General features: G+C 37.5%; 2 protein-coding genes across 3 annotated transcripts in view; one reads left to right on the forward strand and one right to left on the reverse strand.

Moving 5' to 3' along the window:
• The window catches only part of LOC135703022 (uncharacterized), a 161,460-nt gene that overhangs the window by 81,424 nt on the left and 60,218 nt on the right, over positions 1-19,818 (reverse strand). The gene's annotated exons all lie outside the window — the stretch shown is intronic.
• LOC135703097 (uncharacterized) lies at positions 12,198-12,887 on the forward strand. Its single transcript, XM_065224204.1, has one exon. It carries the CDS (start codon positions 12,198-12,200, stop codon positions 12,885-12,887), a length of 690 nt encoding a protein of 229 aa, XP_065080276.1.

The following is a 19,818-nucleotide window of genomic DNA, read 5'->3' on the forward strand; positions in this document are numbered from 1 at the left end:
CCGTTTCGAGGTTACAATAAAATCCAGGGGCTTATCTAGGGGTTCCCTTGAGAGAAAAATAATAAAAGATAGTTAAGAAACAAACTTAACTATCTATTATTATTTTTTGTGATGTTCTTAAAAAAAAATCTAGAGATCCTGATTTGTTACTTATCGTGAAGATTCACATAAATATATCTGCATACAATAAGACTAATTCAAATTGTATTTTTATTTTATGGCAGCTCACCTCATTCCATCTAAATAAACAATTGAAGTGTCAGCCATAATATTCAGCTTAATGCATTTGGTTTACTACGCAATCAAGTTGTACAGTATATATACTAGACTGATGCAAAATTTGACTTTTTCGCTCCACAGTGCTTAAATGGTTTCAAATCGGGTCCTGGTTAGCCTTCCAAAGTTACAACTCATTTGGTTAGAAACAGACTTCGCACAAGCCATTTGAAGTTTACATGTAGATTACTATGGGAAATCTCAACTTTTTGTTCATTGCCTTCTAGTATTTTTCCATATTGAGCTGCGAAACAGTTCGATAACCATTCTTATAGAAAATTTTCCCAGCTACAACTTTGCTGAACATCGTTTCTATGTAAAACGAGACAGGAAAAAGTTATTAATTATTTAAGAGATTGGTAAACTTATGACATGATCAAGCAGCTGCTCTGTAGGCAACACTGTATTTTGTAGTGTGACATAGTAGCCATGATTTTTGTGTCCTATTCAACGCCCCAGAAACACCAATGTTGCCTGTTGAGCAGTTGATTGAGCATGATCATAAGACATCAGCGCATTGAACCATTGATAACTTTCGATCCTTGCATTTAATCAAAAAGTGGTCTTCAGCAAAGTTGTAGCTGGGAAAATTTCCTACAAGTACAAATGAAAGTTTTTGAAGCAGACCGATACGGTGAATTATTAGATAGACATGAACAAAAATCTTGGTTTTACCATAGTAATTCCCATACAAACTTCAAAAGGTTTGTGCCATCTCAGTTTCTCACCAAATGGTTTCAAATTTTGAGAGGTTAGTCAGGATCCAATTTGGAATCGTTTAAGTAGTGTGGAGCGAAAATTTCAAATTTTGCATCACTCTAATATATACGTTCTCTTAATTAAGCCGGAAGAAGCTAAAAACATTCTGAAAGAATGAAATCCAAAATGTACACGTTTGTCTTATTCTATTTTCAGTCAACCTTATTCGTTTCTTTGTTTCCGCTTCCAATAGATCATCAAAATGAAACAGAACTCGAGCAGTTTGACTAAAGCGCAAAATTTCGTTAACACGGCCCGAACGAATATGCAATCATTCGAAATGCCTGCCGTTTGATCTCGGGGCCAACATTAAACTAATTGAAATGAAATATGGTTCCTACTTCACCAGTCTCAGTGGACTAGCACTCTGGTACATGCCGTAGTGGGGGTGACATTGAGCAAAAAAAATCGTCTCTACCTTACAACATTCACATTTTAGCAAGGAAAACAATTTTAAGCATTCGAATATATTCGTCATTGATAGGTATTTACGACCGTCGTGGAAGTGGTTGCTTGAAATGTATATCTCATTTGACTAAAATTAAATAAAAAATATACCAAGGTTTTAATACCTGGGCCAAAAATAAATAGAGTTAAAATGTCTAAGTTGGCGTCGGTAGCATTGGTGCTCAAACAAGATCGACGGAAAACAAACCAAGGAAAAAAATGTCTAAGTAAAGAGTAACGTAGCTATTAGGAGTACACTTGGTTATTACCACAATGTACATCGTATGTATAGCTTAATACCACGTATAACCCTCGCCTATACACATAAAAGTGTGTTCAAACATTTGTTTGCCTGTGGACATTTTTAAAAACGTGATTTTGCTACTATTTATGTCACTTAGCTTTACACCACTATTTAAATAAAACAACTGGTTAATCCTTTAAATTTGTAGACGGTACGGAATCCCTTTATGAAGAGCTTTGAGTGGGTTGGTTTATTTCCTTTAAATTCCGTTATAATTGCTTATCTTTTGACAGATACGCGTATTTCGTCTACTACTTGCAGACTTCATCAGTGCCAAGTACAAGTGGTGTTGAGTACTTGGCACTGATGAAGTCTGCAAGTAGTAGACGAAATACGCGTATCTGTCAAAAGATAAGCAATTAAAACGGAATTTAAAGGAAATAAACCAACCCACTTAAAGCTCTTCATAACTGGTTAATGTTATTTATACTTTATATTAATTAGTATCAAAAAATATTTTTCAATTTTGGCCCAATATCACCCTGTATTACGGTAAGTTGAAAGAGTTATGAACTTGTTGCTCACCCGGGTTTGTAGGTACTCTGTAAAAGAGAAACTACATCGGAATTTTGCCGCAAATGCAATGCGCTTCATGTCATCCAATATTTATGAAGCACTTTGTAAGCGGATCCTTCCAGCAGTTGCATTTTCGTTGATGTGGAAACGCATTCTACCATGTTTTGTGTGAAATCAGCTCCAGTCACGTGATCCGCGGGAAAAATATCTTAGGGGAGGTTTGTAGCAGTTTGACAATGTATTTTTTCACTTAGTTTAATGAATTCTGGTATTGCATGGAATTCAGCAGACTTGAAAATATTTACCATTTTTATGGAAAACAAATTTCATTCAAATCTGAAAATTATCAATCCTCTGATTTGAATAACTTTTTTTTTGTTCAATGAAAATGCTAAAACTTGGATTTAATATGCTAGAACGTCTTGGACAATCTAATGCAACAATGAGGAAACTAAGACTTAAACAAATCAAACATTTTTTTAATTATTTATTTAAGGCTCAAGACACCGTCGTTCAATTTGGATTCTTCTTCTTTTTTGAAATATTCTTCAATTCTCATCAATAGTACACACAGACATTAACACACAAGCCATCCGAAAATTTAAAGCAAGTATTTCATGATTATACATCGTTAATTTTCTGGGTAAAGCACCTTCATTGCATTTACTTACTTGTGTTCTATTTAGTATTCTTCAATATCACGTAATCGAATACACACAGTTAATATTAAATGCTGATCTATTGATGAACAAAATAGAACACCAAGAAAATCACTTCAACTCCATTTTTTTTGCTAGCTAACATAAAAGAATCAGCGGCGCCGGTGGTGTAGTGGTAAACGTGATTACCTCTCACCCCAAAAGGCCTGGGTTCAATCCCAGTCGGCACCACCGGGATGTTCTGAGGCATAAAGCCGTTTGTTCCCTGGTTCATGAGTTGATGGGTCGATAGGTAGGGTCCAGGTGTGGGAGCTGCCTCCCTGGCATACTGTGGTCCAAAATGGCAAAAAGTTGAACTTTATTCCTAAGCTCTAGGAATAAGGTTCCACTTTTTGCCATTTTGAACCATAGTGCAACGGTGTTGTTACTTTCGCTTGATTCAATGATTAATTGTGACCAGTGCTGCAAAATCTTGACAGTACACGGTGATATTGACAATTCTGCTTTGGTCACTCATTTGAGCTAACAGTCATAGTCAAGGCAAACCATGTCAATTGTCAATGACAATGGTGTCAGTGACGAACATGTGCAGATTTGTTTATTAGCTTAATTTGTTACGAAATTAAATGACTTGAGCAAAACAATCACATGGATCCATTTTAGTGAACAAGTATCTACGTCCTGAGCTACTTGGATAAAAATAATGTGACACAGAATGTACTAAATTACACTTTTTGTTACGAGGTGAATCTTTGTCATTGACGAAAAAATGAATGAGATTTTGACGAAGGTTTTTTTGAGGATCAAGTCTGTCAGTGACTATGTGACGAACAATTTTGTCAATATCGCGCGAAAGTCTGTCAATGACAATGACAAATCTCAGCACTGATTGTGACAAATCGATGATGAAAGTCAACAGTGACACTTACGTTGTATCGATGTTTGTCTGTACTGAAATTACATTTCTCGTAAGAAATATGTACAGACGATGTAAGCAATCCATTGGATGTGGGGGAAATGAATGTAATGTCGGCCTAAATGTCCCAAATTTACCAAGGCCCATATATAAATTCAGCAATCGACCAAATTTTCAATAGCGACCAAAAATATCCATTAATACCGTCCCATTGACGTGTTCATCTAGATAACATTGACAAATAACAGATTTTTTGGCGATGGGCCCAACATTAGAGCCATTTCCCCTACATGTCATTTGTTTTGCGTACATCTAGTGGACTAGAAATAACGCAACACCACCCCTCTAGCTTTATGTGATTTATGAACAGTCCCCAAATTTCAAAAAAGGAATGATAACTCGATTGTCCTAAACGGAATCGATTTCAGAGCCAATTTCCATAAACATAAAAAATCTGTTGTCAACCCGATCTCTTTGTACGCCTGAACTCATACAAAAGACAATTTCATCCCCTATGACGCAGCGTCCCTTCAGTGGTTTTATCGCCTTTCTTCATATAACTTGATTTATGACACCTTCTCCGGCATAACTGTGAAATGAAAAGCCACAAAAACTTCTATTTCCTGATTCACCAGCTGTCTACTCGGTTCAGCATTCGACGAGCGATACGGTTATTATCAAACAAAAGCATCGCAAATTTTGCTGAACATGGTGCCAAATATGGCCAAAGCTGTGGCTGCGGTGAAAAGCTGTTCCTTGTTTTAAGGAATTTTCCAGCTTTGGAACGTGACACTGTTAGAAACGAATGCCACAGGATGCTTCCAGATTAGCGATTCTTTTATTCATACAATCAAATTATCGTTCCATAGGACAAAGTGCACAGTGGGCCATAAATCACTGGCACTGTAATGGGGTAAAGCGAACCCGCGGAAACCTTTTTATTTGTGTTCCCTCAAGTAATATTTTTTGGAGAATGGGAGTAGGAGCGGTAAAGTGAACAGATGGGGCATAATGTACTTTTGCCTTAACTTTCGAATTGTTTTTTTTTCTTCCTTGATTTGTTTTTCGTCGATTTTGTTTGCCGTGCTTAGCACCAATGATACCTACGCCAGCGAGGCAGGCAGCTCTCACACCTGGACCCTTCCTATCGACCCTTCAACTCATGAACCGGGGACCAACGGCTTTACTTCATAGATGTTATGCCTCAGAACATCCCGGTGGCATCGACTGGGATTGAACCCAGGCCTACTGAAGTGAGAAGCAATCGCGCTTACTACTACCACAGGCACCGCTAACTTTCGAATTGTTCAAACCAAATTAATTGGTAGTAGGTTCAATATTATATTCATGTACTATTAATTAATATGTTTTGAACAATTGGAAATTTAAGGCTAAAGCTCAGGATGCCCATCATACCCCTCCTTCCCCTGTTCAGAACAACACTGATTGTGTATTAGTGTTTTGTAGAAATCTAAACAGTGCACGGAACGAAAAAAAGGTACATAAAGTTGAGTTTCATTTACCCAGGTTGAAAGTTGCGTGCCGGAAGTTTATGTTGAATTACATTGTCATGCGTGTCTAGTCTAGTCTAGTCTACACATACACAGCCAGTACTTGAAAGAATCCTGGAAAATGATACATCTATAATTTTTCTTGTCATTATTAATGCCTGCTGCACATCAAGGATGTGAAACAAACAATAAAGCGGCCAGGCCTACTGTGTAGCGTTTAGTTAATTTTTGTGGAAGTGAATGTTTACCATGTCTACTTAATAAGTATAGACAGTGGTTAACATTTAATCCACAGGTAATCAAAGAGCGGGGACATACCGTACCAACCGCTCCGTATGCAGGATTTGAAAATAGGTTATATAAATCGTTGGGAGTGACTGAGCTAAGAAAGTTAATGTACACTCCTTGGTTGTCCGATCTCCTGGGATGGAACACAGGTATTTACCCCTTGTGTTCGAGCGTACAGTCCTCCCTCCGTACAAGCGTGGACGGCACCGCCCACCCGCTGCAATCCCTCAATCGATCCAGCCGACCTCAGTCGAAGGACAACAGAGAGCGGTGTGCGGACGTAACCTATACGGAGGGAATGCTGTATTCGCCTAGGTTATAGCGCCCTTGCTCGCTATTCGTTATTCGCTGTCTACAATGAGAAGAAACAATGCATGAACTTACAACACGCCCCGCATACACGTAGTACCGATATAAAATGTATATTGGTACTGCGTGTACACTTCCATCATCAAAGCAATTCCTGCTTTGTAGATGGCACGTATTTAGTAGGATGTCTCCTAAAAAAATAGGATGTCTAAAATCCATAGGATGAAAGTTAAGTCTCATCCGAATCAAATGATTCCAAATGCTACGGATTCATAGAAATTAAGTTTAAATAGATAAAAGTAAAAAGGAACAATCTCACCAAATCAGTCCAAGTGAATCCTTTGCAAGCAGCTCTGTCACGTTTGGTGTAGTAGTTCCGATCATAGACCCGCCTTACGGGGATCAATCCTCAGGTTTAATATAGTCAATTGCTCCTTGACGCAAACACGAAGCGACCGCTCATAAAATCATATAACGCATAAATAAACTGAACTTAAAAACTATCACTCGCGATGCCACAAATTTCTGGAGCAGGAGCATAAGCGAAATCTAATTACAACTTCACAAAAGTCGAGAAAAAACGGAGCAAAAATTGACGGCTGAAAATTTTCCATGTCTTTCTTCGAGCAGAGCACACTACGATCCCAAGGCTAAAAGTAATTGTCATGCGTGTACATTTAAACATACTTCCTTCGCTAATAAACAAAAACCATAATCGAATGATTACCCAGATGGTGCAGCTATTCGACAAATGGTTTGGATGATACCCCGAACACGTCGTTCAGCACTTTTTATGATTATTTTCAATTAGCGTTACTACTATGTTGTTTTCACCCAACATCAACTTCCCGCATCTGAAGATCCCTAAAGTCTGAACCACTTAGAATATGGACACTTTATATATAAGCAGCGCCTCTAGTGGTCAAATTTAAAATGTTTTGATTTTTGATAGCGATTTGTTTTGAAAGTACCGTAAAACGGGGTAACATTGATAGTTTTTTTTAAGTATATTTTAAATATGTTTTACAGCAATGAATGTTTTTTTTTCAAATTTTAATTCTTTAAAACAAGTACCGAGGATCCTAAATTCAATTTATTACTAATATGTTAAACAAACATTATTGCATTTGCGCTATTTGTTTAGTTTTCTAACCGAACCTCAGTATGTTGATTTGGGGTTACTTTGATAATGCTTGATTAACGTAGAAAAACATGCGTGATACTCAAACAATTTAGTTCAAGGAATATGAAACTTTGAATGATTATGTATTCAGAAAACATCATAAGCATTAAGAAGACAACATAGAATTTGTGATAGCTATATCAGAAATACATTTCATAAGGGGTGGTTTGAGTGCTTTTCCAAACAGGTGAATAACAAGAAAATTGTTTTTTTTTCTATTTCTGGAAAACATGTACCACATACTACATAAAAACTGTATACGATATCAAGGGAAATACCCTAAGCTACAATAAGGAACTAATGTTTACAATTCGGAAATAGTGCAGAGAGTACAATAAATCATTAAATTCTACTATCAAAGTTACCCGTTTTACCGTCTTTCAGTGGTGAAAGTTTCGTCTTAATACATTCAGTGGTGAAAGTTTCGTCTTGATACATATATTAAAAAAGTTGTACTAGATGGAAGACGAGAAAATAAAATTGATCCTGCACATGTCGAAAGCCGGACGTGGTCAATTCGAAACATCGCAAAAAAGTTGAAAATTTCCGTTTCTACCCCTTAGCTCAACCACAAAATATATGTTTTTAGAGTTCAAGTAGGGGAAATGGCTCTAATGTTGGCAAATAGATCTAAGATTGGAATGGTATCAATGGATATTTTTGAAAATTTAGTCGATTGCTGAATTTATATATGGGCCTAGGTAAATTAGGGACATTTAGGCTGACATTACATCCATTTCCCTTTAATGAAAAAAGTATAAATTTTAAGATTGTAGATTTTAAATGTAGATTTTTTTATGAATAATTTACCCATTACCCATAACATCAGATTGAAGTTAATTCATTGTTTCAGAAAACTAAAAAAGCAACAGCATTTTTTTCTTGATAATTACAGATTTTGAAAATCTTTATTATTCTTGTTTTGTGTAGAAGGACTGAGAATTATTATTCAGATTATAAATTTAAAAATATTTTGTTTTTTTATATCCCAAATTCCGGGTTGTGAACAGTTCTACCGTCTTAAGCGGGAATCGAACCATCGCTTCATGGCACTCACAACAATACGCCTGAACGATGGGTGACGCCGCTAACGGCACGACCACGCAGCCCACACCTATTTACCTCAAAAATAATTTCAAAACACGTTCAAACTTATTGAGATCTTGTTATTTTACTGAAGTTTTCGTTTTATAGTAGCTTTAAAACAATAAAATTGAACTGCATATATTTCAGTTAGTGATTCCAAATATTTTTGGATCAATAACGGTCCTTACAATCAAATATTTAATATTGTGTAGCTGAGTAAGAGGAGAGCAGTTGAACCCCGTCTCCCAACCCCCTCTGACCAATCCAATTATATAAGTTGGATTGTTGATATGCAAGGAGAAAAGCTTATCTATTTTCTTTTATTAATAAAACAAGTTAGTTCCTCCACGATTGGGTTATATATCTTATCCTTTCGGCTCACGGTTTCGGTAAAAGGCAAAAAGATTGAAAGAGTCACGAATATTGCTACTTTCTACAGGAAACTCACAGCGTCACTACCGTCTGTATTTTGCCAAGTGATAATGGTATTAATTTTACATGCCTCAATCGCTTGTTAGTCGAATCAAGGTCAGGGAAATGGAAGAGAAGGTGACAAGATTGGATTTTTCTCTGTGTGCAGAAAAATACGAGTCGTTGAAATGCGATTCTCCGCAAAAGATAAAATGATGCGGTGTAGAATCGAATTTCTATCGTACCTCGTTCGTAACGATTTGAAAACATAAACTGGGGGCAATATTCCGTTGTTGCCGGCGGCCGTCGCATGAGATCTTATGTCGCCAGAAACGATTCGCTGGCAGGCTTCCTCTATTTTAATACAATTATATATCTGCAGCCGAAAATGGAAATGTGGAAAGGGCGAAAACATCCGCTTCCAGATAACAAATCAAGCCCAGCGAAATGGCAGAGCTTATTTTTGTGTTCATTCGAGAAGCGGAGATTTGGCTTTTGTTCCGAGTAATGGTTACGAATGCTTTCTTGAATTTGAATGTAAATTTGCTATATATCTTACAATGTCAAATAATGTTAGAAATGGTCTCTTTGTGTGTGGGTTTCGCGCAAAAAAATAGAACCTAGTGGGAAATTCAATTTGCAGTGGCAATGTTATCCTTCTCAACAAGCATATGAATTATTTGCTTATTCTAGAACAGTATACATGGGTACAATATGCACCAAGAAATGATAGACATAGGAGACTCTCAATTTATAGCAGTGGAACTTTTCATAAATTAAATATTAGCAATCTTCGCTCTTGGTAATTGATAGTTAATAGCATCCGTTTTAGCATCCGCCTGGAAGGAGCAAAATATTGAACACTCTTAAAAGTTTCGTTGAACATCCATCATTGCTTTAATACTGCGTCGCCATGAGTCCCAGGGCCTGCATCTGCTGTGAAGTCCAGCCAGGTTTCAATCCAGCGCTTAATTGCAGATTTTGATTCTGCCTTTTTGAAGTGTTTGACAAACCCATCTCAAATTTTGTTCTAGAATTTCTGTTGACATCGGTTTCTGATGACATCGACGGTGGAGCTCGGTATTCGAGATCCAGTTGTGCGGTTGCCAAGCACAAATTATGTACCACAGGCATCGGTTGATGAAGACCTACAGCTCTTGGTCCCACCGTCTGACGCAATCTAGCTCTCAATATATTGGAAACCTTCGTCATTCTTCACTGCATGCCCTGTTAGTTGTCTTATTCTAGTTTTAAATCTATTTCTACTTATAGTTAAGTCAAAAAGTTCGGCGTCTACAAATTAAAACATGTCTTAAGTGGATGGTTTTGTACGAACACGGTGATATGTCTAGCAGCCCACAATAACGAACGTTGGCGGGAGCGTCGCGCTGGAACGTAGATCTTTGCCTGTTGTAGAAAAGCAGGACAGTCAATCCGGTTACTTTAGAATATCGAATGCAAACATTCGGTTAAAATAGGGCTTACACCTTATTCGGGCCTACTAAGCACAACGCGCCCGTTGCCTCTATCTTGCGAGTGGATTTTTTTTTTCACAAAATGGAATCACTGCAGATGACTTTTAAATTTATTTACCTTTTAGTACGTACTGTAAGATTTGATAAAGAGAATAAAATTGTTGAGGTATTGTTAAAAATATATCACAGCTTCTTGACCCCAAACACGGCCTAACGCATCGAAACGGCATTCAAACGCTTTTGAATTCACTTCGGCCTATTGAAAATATAAAAATTGATTCGGTCGGAGCGCTTCTTTTGTTTTTGAGAAAAATGAGTGTAAACATTCATATCACGCGTTCTCATTGACTTTGTTCGGTAGCTTTTGAACTAAAGCATCGTACCAAACGCATAATTGACTTGCTAACTCTGAAATCATGGATTTATTTGATTTTTTCTGCTCGATACTCCCAAAACGGGCGATTAGGCCGAAGTAGTTCTCTACCCTACGCCGTTGGCGCAGAGGTTCTAGCCTTATCAATCGACATCGATGTTAGTAGGGGTGTAACCTGAGCCTATCATTCCAAGGTAATCTCCGTAGGGCGAATTGAACGAAGCAACTCTTTCAATTCGGGCAATATGGGTTTCGTGATGGCGGGTCCAGATTTGTACAGCACACTAGAACACTTTGAACAAGTGAACAATTCAGACTCTTCAATACATACACTTCGGCGGATGAAACCAAGTACGAAGAAAGCTTTCGAAGTGGTCGTTGCGATGTCTTCGTTGAAACTTAGCCTGCAGTTCATTATCACTCCCAAATCCTTAATAGATGTTACACGGTCCAATCTAATGCCATTAATTGTATAGTCAAAGTACACAAGCGTCTGCGATCTTCTGAAACTTACAACTTTACACTTCATCGCGTTCATCTTCATTCCGTTTGAGACACACCAACTTGCAAATTGCAATGGTATCAATGCCTTGCTGTAAAGCAGAACAATACACCAACGAACTCATGATTCGATAAATCTCATGATCGTCGGCATACATAAGGCGATGTGAGTTAAGTTGGAGGCTCAAGTCGTTAACGAAAAGAATAAAAATCAAGGGTCCGAGGTGACACGCCAGATGGTGTTACAAACCAAGGAGGATCTTTTTGGTAGGTATGACCGTAACCACCTTATTAGCCAGTTAGGAAAACCTTTCGAGCTTTCTCAGAGTAAATTCATGAGGCACTTTATCAAACGCTTTGGAAAAGTCCACGTAAATACTGTCAACTGTGGATGCTGCAAACCTTTTCACCATGTTCTTCAAGAGCGTTTTTAGTAAAGTGTCACCTGTACCAAGGCGGGATAGTTTTGCTCACGTTCCTTCGCACAACAGCAACCTACCCGTTATTCAGTTTTCCGCAATAGAAGAAGTAGAAGCCATCGATGAGCTTGACATCAAAAAAGGGCCTGGGACGGACGGAATACCACCCCTGTTGCTGAAAAACTGTTCAAAAGAACTAGCGAACCCAATTGCTTCAACCGATCACTTCACGAAAGAACCTTTCCGACAGCTTGGAAAGCTGCTTGCATCGTTCCTATTCACAAATCTGGCAACTGTAATCAGGTGTCAAATTATCGCGGCGTATCTATACTTTGCTGTCTCAGCAAAGTGTTTGAAAGACTGGTGCACAACGTTCTATACAACGTAGCGTCTCCCATCATCTTTGATGGTCAGCATGGCTTTATGAAGCATCGTTCTACAACAACGAACCTCATGTGTTACGTCACCGCACTGTCCCGCGAAGTAGAGGCGGCAAGTTGACGCGGTGTATGTTGACTTTGCAAAAGCCTTCGACACTGTACCGCTAGAATGTGCCGTGGAAAAACTGAAGCACATAAGTTTTCCAGATTGGATTACAGATATATTCGTACTTGTGCGATCGTACTGCATATGTTGCGGTCAACTCTACTCGATCCCGCACTTTCAAAATCACGTCTGGTGTACCATTAATATTCAACTTTTTTATAAATGACCTGTGTCTGCTGCTTTCCTCGTTTAAGCTTTCATTCGCCGATGACCTAAAAATGTATCGTGTCATAGCTTCTCTTCCGGATTGTATTGCCCTACAAGAAGATATTGATACTATACTGGTATGGTGTGGCGATAACGGCATGCGGGTCAATAACATGAAGTGCAAAGTTATTACTTTCGGGCGCTGCAATATCCCCATTCTTCATCAATACAGAATGGAAACTGCATCATTGGAACGTGTGTCGTCCATTTGTGACCTTGGCGTTACCATCGATTCGAGGTTCAGATTCAACGAACACGTGAGCATTACCACTGTCAAAGCTTTTTCTGTGCTGGGATTCATCCGTCGCCACGCTTCCGAGTTCACCGACATCCTCGCTTTAAAAACTCTCTATTGCTCGTTGGTTCGTAGCATTCTGGAGTACGCTGCTCCGATTTGGTCCCCTTATTATGTAGCTCATGTTCTCACGATTGAACGGGTGCAGAAAAGGTTCTTACGGTTTGCACTGAGACAACTTCCTTGGAACGATCCGACCAATCTTCCTCCTTATTCTGACCGATGCAAGCTCATAGGATTGGAACCACTATCTGTCAGACGAGTAACGATGCAGCGGCTATTCATGTTCGATGTCATTGGAGGATCTATCGATTGCCCTGAACATTCCTCCTCGACGGTTTCGGAGCTCAGTTTTAATAGCAGTCTCATACTACTGAACAAACTCCGGCTACAACAACCCTTTTGATTCGTGTCTTCGCTTGTTCAATGTTGTCTGTGACGAATTCATTTTTAACTTGACTAAAAACTTTTTTAGAAATAGGATTAGTAGTAATTTCTAGTTTATAAGTAAAATAGTTCAGTCTGTACGACTAGCCGAAGACGGTGATAAATTAATAAACTTCGCAGCGCATTTCCAAACTGGTGTATAGCGCGCTAGCGTATGCCATGCTAATATTGAGAAATTATGGATCTTCCATAACGGCATCATAATTGCATGGATTGAAATCGAAATCGAGGCTTGTTGGAATATCGGGATCAGTTTCGACCACGATCGGTTGATTTCATGTTTCAGATAGCTGTTTACAAAGATAGGGCCTCGGAGTTGATGGGAGTGATGCGCAGCGTTGCCTGTATATATCATATGTTTTATTGAAGAATATTAACCTTAGATTGTAAGTTGGATTAACCTTGTGTTTAGTTTGTATTTTGTATGTGTGTGTGTTTGTATTTTTTTGTGTATTTGTTTCTGTAATAATTGTATAATTACAGAGTTGATATACATAACATTGATAGGATTAAGTACATATTTTAGAAAAAAAAAGTTAATTTTTTTAATCATATCTCATATTACAAATCTCCTTCTCCCACTCGCAATCCATACAATTGTCATCTACTAACCTCGAGAAGACCGCGAGTAACCGGTTCAAATCCATTATTTTTATAACTTGGCTCTGCAATGGCTAATTTGGCCCGTACAAATAAAGTAATTAACCAAAAAATAAACGTCCATTGGTCACATCGTATGGGGAAGCAGTCCATAATGCACCCCTGGGGTAAAATGACCCCAGGCGGTTTTGCTATCTCATTAATAATTCTAAGATTATGTGCTAGTAAACGTATTGAACTAGCAATGCTGCTCGTTAAATTCACGAATTGACAATCAGAAAGCTATGAAAAACATCACGGGCCATTTTACCTCAGGGATGCGTTTAAGACCATCCTATCCTACATGGAATTGTTACAACATGTTTGCTGCATTGTTGTATGCTTTGTGGGAGCTTATATTTGAACCGTTGAAATTTGAAATGATTATGACATCTATTTATCAAAACTAAAAATTCACAACGATTCACCATAAAAAGTATATATCGTGTTAAACGGCTTCAAATTTAAGAACTTTAAAAAAGATTTTTCAAGCAATTGTCATAACTTTTACTTTTAATTCAATTTACAATCAAAATTAAACCATTAACAAATACATTTTCAGCATGTTGATAATTTTTGTTAATTCATCTTCCACGAAAATTTCATAAACTTCAAGATCACAACATGTTTATCAAATTTTAGAATTTGGTTAATTTTTATAAGATTGAGATCTTGACAGTATTTCGAGCCTTTAAATTTGTCGAACCTCTTAACGAAATCCCTTTATGAAGAGCTTTGAGTGCGTTGGTTTATTTCCTTTAAGGGGAAGATTACCGCCCCGAAAATAAAAAAAATATTTTCGGCACGTTTTTAGTTTTCTAAAAACATTGGTAAAAATAATCAAAAATCCAAAAAAAATCAGTTTCTTTCTTAGATTCTTGAGAAAATTTTCATGTGAAAATAGTTTTTCTATCTCATCATGAAAAAATATTGGACTCTCAGCAAAACAGAAAAGTTGATGTTTTGTTGTTTGAAAAATTAAAAAAAAATATTTTTCTATCTCACTTATAGGGGGTTTAATAATCGATATGAATACACCAAAAGAAGTGTATTAGCATAGCAATAAACTTCTCTGATACCGTAAACATTTCCAGATACTATTGAAAGTTAATTAGAAATAGCAAAATAGCACGTGCATTTTATGGTGGACCTGTAGGTTCATCACACATGTATATATTTAGAGATGAACTAGCCTAAGGCTAAAAATCTCTTAAATAAAGAATTAAAAAAAAAAAACATGTATATATTAAATTTAAAAAAAAAATGCTCGGATTAATGGACAGTCCGGTATTTAGTGTACTATAGTACTCATAAACACTAACGCTGTCATTATCGAATGAAAAATTTGGAATGCAGCAGAAATTTTGTATAGCGCTTTGTAAAAATTAACTCATAAATCATAAATTTTCCCAGCACTACCTTTGTTACCGAAAATATGCGCATATATTTAAATAAATTTTAAATCAAAAATGTTTAAGCCTTTGAGCGTTACAAGTAACATTTATGTTTTGTACTTATCGCCGCGATATTTCGTTTCATCACTCGAAAAATGAACACAAAGGACGAACTCGGAAACTTGAAATAACCTAGCTGACAGCTCATTTGTATTCTCTTTTCCCGGAGGGTAATTAACCGGTGTAAGCCATAAACATAAACCGTTATAAAGTGAATGTGGGTGGATGGAGTTGGTTGTTACGCTGTGATTGTTGAACATGATTGTGGATGTTTTATGGGAGCCATTCGAAACGATTATCAGCTTTTGGAGCACTTGTTTTTAAATAGGTAATGGAATATGCTTGTATGAATTGATTAAATGGTAATAATAAGTAATTCTTCTTCACAATATCGAGAAAATTTAACAAACTAGTGAAATTGAGTGTTCGCGTTCTATTCTATGAAGAACTTCTCTCGATCTAATAAAATCAACGCTCGATTCCTCCTTGTATAGAGCTATATTACTCTTTATTTCACTACTTTGATCCGCATTGAAAAATAGTAATGGGATATTTATTATAAAACAACAACGCCAGTTTAGGGTGCAAAAACTTAAAAAAAAAATCGCACACACTTGTCACTTAGGGAAATCGTGCTATCTTTATAGAATAATTCAATCCTAGTGGATCATTATCATTCAGAGAAAAACGGCCCTAAAAGCATTAAGGGGGAAAATACAAGTAAAAAAAATTTTTTTACGATTTTATATTTTACTTTACTTTTTTAATGCTACGAGCACGAGGAAGGAGTGATCTATGGCCACAGTATCGCCGATTAACCGTAAGTTCCAAAATCATGTTTTTACATAACCCAAAACTTTAAACGCGTTTTTCTCGAAACGGTGTTTTCCAAATTGGCGGGAAAGATAACTCAAAAAGTTCTTACTTTTATAGATTATTACTCTATGTGAACCACTGATATCATGAAAAAAAAACAATTAATCATTTTCAGGTCTGCCTAAAGTGAAAAAAAACAGTGAAAAATCAACTTTTTTTTCAGATATTTTATTCTAAATTTTTAAATCGTTTTTTTTTTGCGTTTTAGAGGTTCACATAGAACAAAAATCTTTTTTGAATAAGGTCCAATTGATAAAAGTAAGTTTTTGTCCATTTTTCAGGTCTCTAGAACGCCCGCCAATTACCAATCCCCACCGGAGACGACCTCCTTCCGATGTGACCCCAAGGAGCCAAAGAGGTCACACACCAATGAAAAAAATCTCAAATGTAGAGTAAATCTTCCTCTTTGCAATTTAATGCAAAAAAACCCTAAACGTTTGCGTTGTTTCATTTACTCACAAAAATATTCCGAAAATCGTCGAGTTTTTGACGTGCTACTTGTATTTCCCCCCTTAATAGAATATAGGGGCACTTGATGTAATGTCGGCCTAAATGCCCCTAAATTGGGCCCGTACATAAATTAAGGGGTTACGCCTACCTGCAAGACCGAAAAAAAGCGAAAGCTTGGATTTTTTTTTCTCGAAAACGACGCAACATATTGAAAATCGGTTTTCTGCAGTTTATTGAACACACATTAAATGGTACATTTATCAGTCGATGCTTTTAAAAACGAGGTCCTGGTGCCCCGCACGGCTGCTCCCCGTGAACGATGTTCTAAAAAACGCTTTTTGCGGTGCCAACTGCGGTTTGTGATGTAATCATCTGAAATAAAAAAAAAAACCATGCAAAATCGTTAAGCATGTGTTAAACTAGTCCTTGATCATTTTTTTTAATTTTTTTGACAAACTAGCGGCCTTTGCAAGTGCCGATTTTTGATCCTTAAAATTTGTCTTTAATCGGCTGTAAAAAATCGAAATTAAATGATAGACGAAATCCGAACGATCGTGGACTGCACAAAATAGTACTGAACAGAAATCAAAACGAATCGGACGAATCAAATGTATACATTTCGAGAAATTTTTGGCACCGGTTTTGAAAATATGATTCCGAGATAATCGCGTTTAAAGTTTCAAGTTGGGTTTAGTCCACTATAAGTGAATATTTTTGTACGTCGCATAACTTTCACAATTTTCATCGGATCAACTTGATCTTTTGAGGAAATATTCTTGACTTTATATACTTTCGATTAGGACAATAAAAAAAAAATCGATTTTTTGAAAGTTTGCAGGTAGGCGTAACCCCTTAAGCAATCAACTAAATTTTCAATAGCAACCAAAAATATCAATTAGCACCGTCCCAATAACGCGTTCACGTAGATACAATTGATAAATTGCTGATTTTTAGCGATGGGTCCAATCTTAGATCCATAGGCCAACATTAGAGCCATTTCCCCTACTATAGAGTTGTTTGTTATTTTCCCTTTGATTATTTAACGATGATTGAAGCATTTTGTAGTCAATACTTTTCCAATGTTCCTATTACAGTTAATGGAGTGCGAAATTGAAATGATACAATGAATACGATACGCTCGATGCGAGACGAACGAAGCTGAGTTTCATGTAACAGATCCTTTTTTCCGGTTTCGACTGAACGCACATTCAAGTGAACCGCAAAAACAAACGCCTGCAGGTCTGTGTGGGGGCTTCTTTTCTGTCTCACTGACAGTTTTCACCCACCATCTGCGTCAGGGCGCAACCGGGCGTAGTCAAATAAAATGTTAAATTCATCGCACAGATTTAATGCGACACGTGTTGGAATCCTCATTTAATTAAAATCGTGAAGTCAGAGTAAAAGAGAGCTGCGATTCCAACCGCATGCAAATCCAATCCCGGGTCTCATCCATTACAGCTAAAAATCTGTTTCGGTGCTCGCCATGCCAAGTCTGGTGGTGATGAAGTTAAATACAGTGTTTTATGCCTTTGCAGAGATGATGCCTTTAAAACTATGAATTGGGATTTTGATTACAAACTGTTATGAGAAACTTTCTCCGTCGGTAGGTAAGCGAATGCTAGTATCCAAGCAAATGACAAGATGCCTTGTCGAGGTATATCGATAAAAGCTGTTTGGAGGATGAAATGTGTTGCTTTGCATCATGACAAACTCGGTAGATATTAGATTTTCAGAAGATTGTTTTGGCTTAACAAACAAATAAATATGTTTATTGAGGTTAATAGACTACATCCTACGAAATACTCTTGTATATTTCGGTGCCCAAAGATCGACACATGCAAGCAAGAATTTCCCATATTAAACCCTTTTCTTCCCGTCAGTGGTTCACCCTAGAAGAAATCAAGCTGAACGTTGCATTAGTTCCTAAGTAACATTGATCGATTCTCTTCGTCGACTTTATCTTTCATTAATAACTTGAGCACCTAACTGTGTCTTGTTGTGTTTGTCATATTAGATGCTAGATAAAAGCTTTTTTTTATCGATCCGTGTGCTGACAATACCTGGGAATGTCTTACCGTGGCCATGGGGATACAAAGAGAAAGTCGACGGAGAGAATCTGTCAATGTTACTAAGGACCTAATGCAATGTTCAGCTTGAAATGTCGTCCAAAACCTCAATCTCTCTTAGAACTACCAATAATATTGTCTTATTGATTTCTTATATTGTAAAACTTTCACTATAATTCATGCACTGACAGGTTAGATTTTTCATGTTTGTTTGTTACAAAAGCTAATTAAACCACACCCAACCGGGGGCTGTAAGATTTGCTTACAATAATGGGGGATTATTTTTTTTTCCTTGATTTGTTTTCCGTCAATCTTGTTTTCCGTGCTGAGCATCAATGGTACCGACGCCAGGAAGGCAGCTCCCACACCTGGACCCTACCTTTCGACCCATCAACTCATGAACCGGGGACCAACGGCTTTACCTCCCTTGCCTCAGAACATCCCGGCGGCGTTGACTGAGATTGAACCCAGGCCTGCTGGTGTGAGAGGAGATCACGCTTACCACTACACCACCGGCGCCGCTTAATGAGGGATTCATCATCACAAGTTGATAATGGAGACTGCATGAACGGCGGATGAGATATACCGAGCTACTGGAGAAATAAAAATATGTAGGGGAATTGTTGGCTTCGGCAATACCTTAACCTACTATCGTCAGGGGGGTAAACAACGTCCTTGAGAGCTCAATTTTGACATGTGGATACATTGTGTTTCAGAGCAACTTTTGGCTAAATTTGAGTGCTCTAGGACTTTGTTTACCCCCTGACGATAATAGGTTAAGGTATTTCCGAAGCCAACTTTTCCCTTATTAGTGAGTGAAATGAATCATGTCGAAAAAATAAAAAAAAAGATTGCTGACTGGGACTTGAACCAGAAACGTTGCGATTATCAGACCTGTGCTTTCTTCACTGCTCTCTGCGAATAAGAAGCGCTCATTTACTCTCATACCCAAATGCGTATGCTTTTTCTGCTGAACGGGAATCGGAGAGAATTGTGGCAGGTGTGTGCGTCGTTTATAATGTTATAAATAAAATTCTTGCTTGTATAGTCGAAAGCGTAGACAGAACACGAAATAAAAAAAGATAAAAAATCATTTCATCGTCTACAAGGGCAACTTATTTCATGCGCTGTGGTATTTTCTGCGGAAGATGATATGAAACGCAACTAACATTAAATGTAATACATTTGTGGTTTGCGTGCAGAGATATCTCTATAAAGCGATTTTCTCGATCCAGACACTTAATAATTCGGAAGACAGAAACAGATGTTTTGAAAATGTAAGTACGAATTTCGTATTGACGTAGAAATCTTATGTGTTCAACACAGTATGGCTACTTACCATACCAATCAGGCCTTGTTGTCCTCTGCTGTCCGCAAAAGTCGTGTGCACTTTACCTTGTCCGCT

The sequence above is a fragment of the Ochlerotatus camptorhynchus genome, unplaced genomic scaffold (genome assembly GCF_037179485.1).
Source record: "Ochlerotatus camptorhynchus isolate MF236.1 unplaced genomic scaffold, CSIRO-AGI_Acam_v1.1 ptg000019l, whole genome shotgun sequence".
NCBI lineage: Eukaryota > Metazoa > Arthropoda > Insecta > Diptera > Culicidae > Ochlerotatus > Ochlerotatus camptorhynchus.

What these genes read in the sequence shown, in the direction of transcription:
- LOC135703097 (XM_065224204.1), top strand. Translation starts at nt 12,198, where the DNA reads ATGTATCGTGTCATAGCTTCTCTTCCGGATTGTATTGCCCTACAAGAA.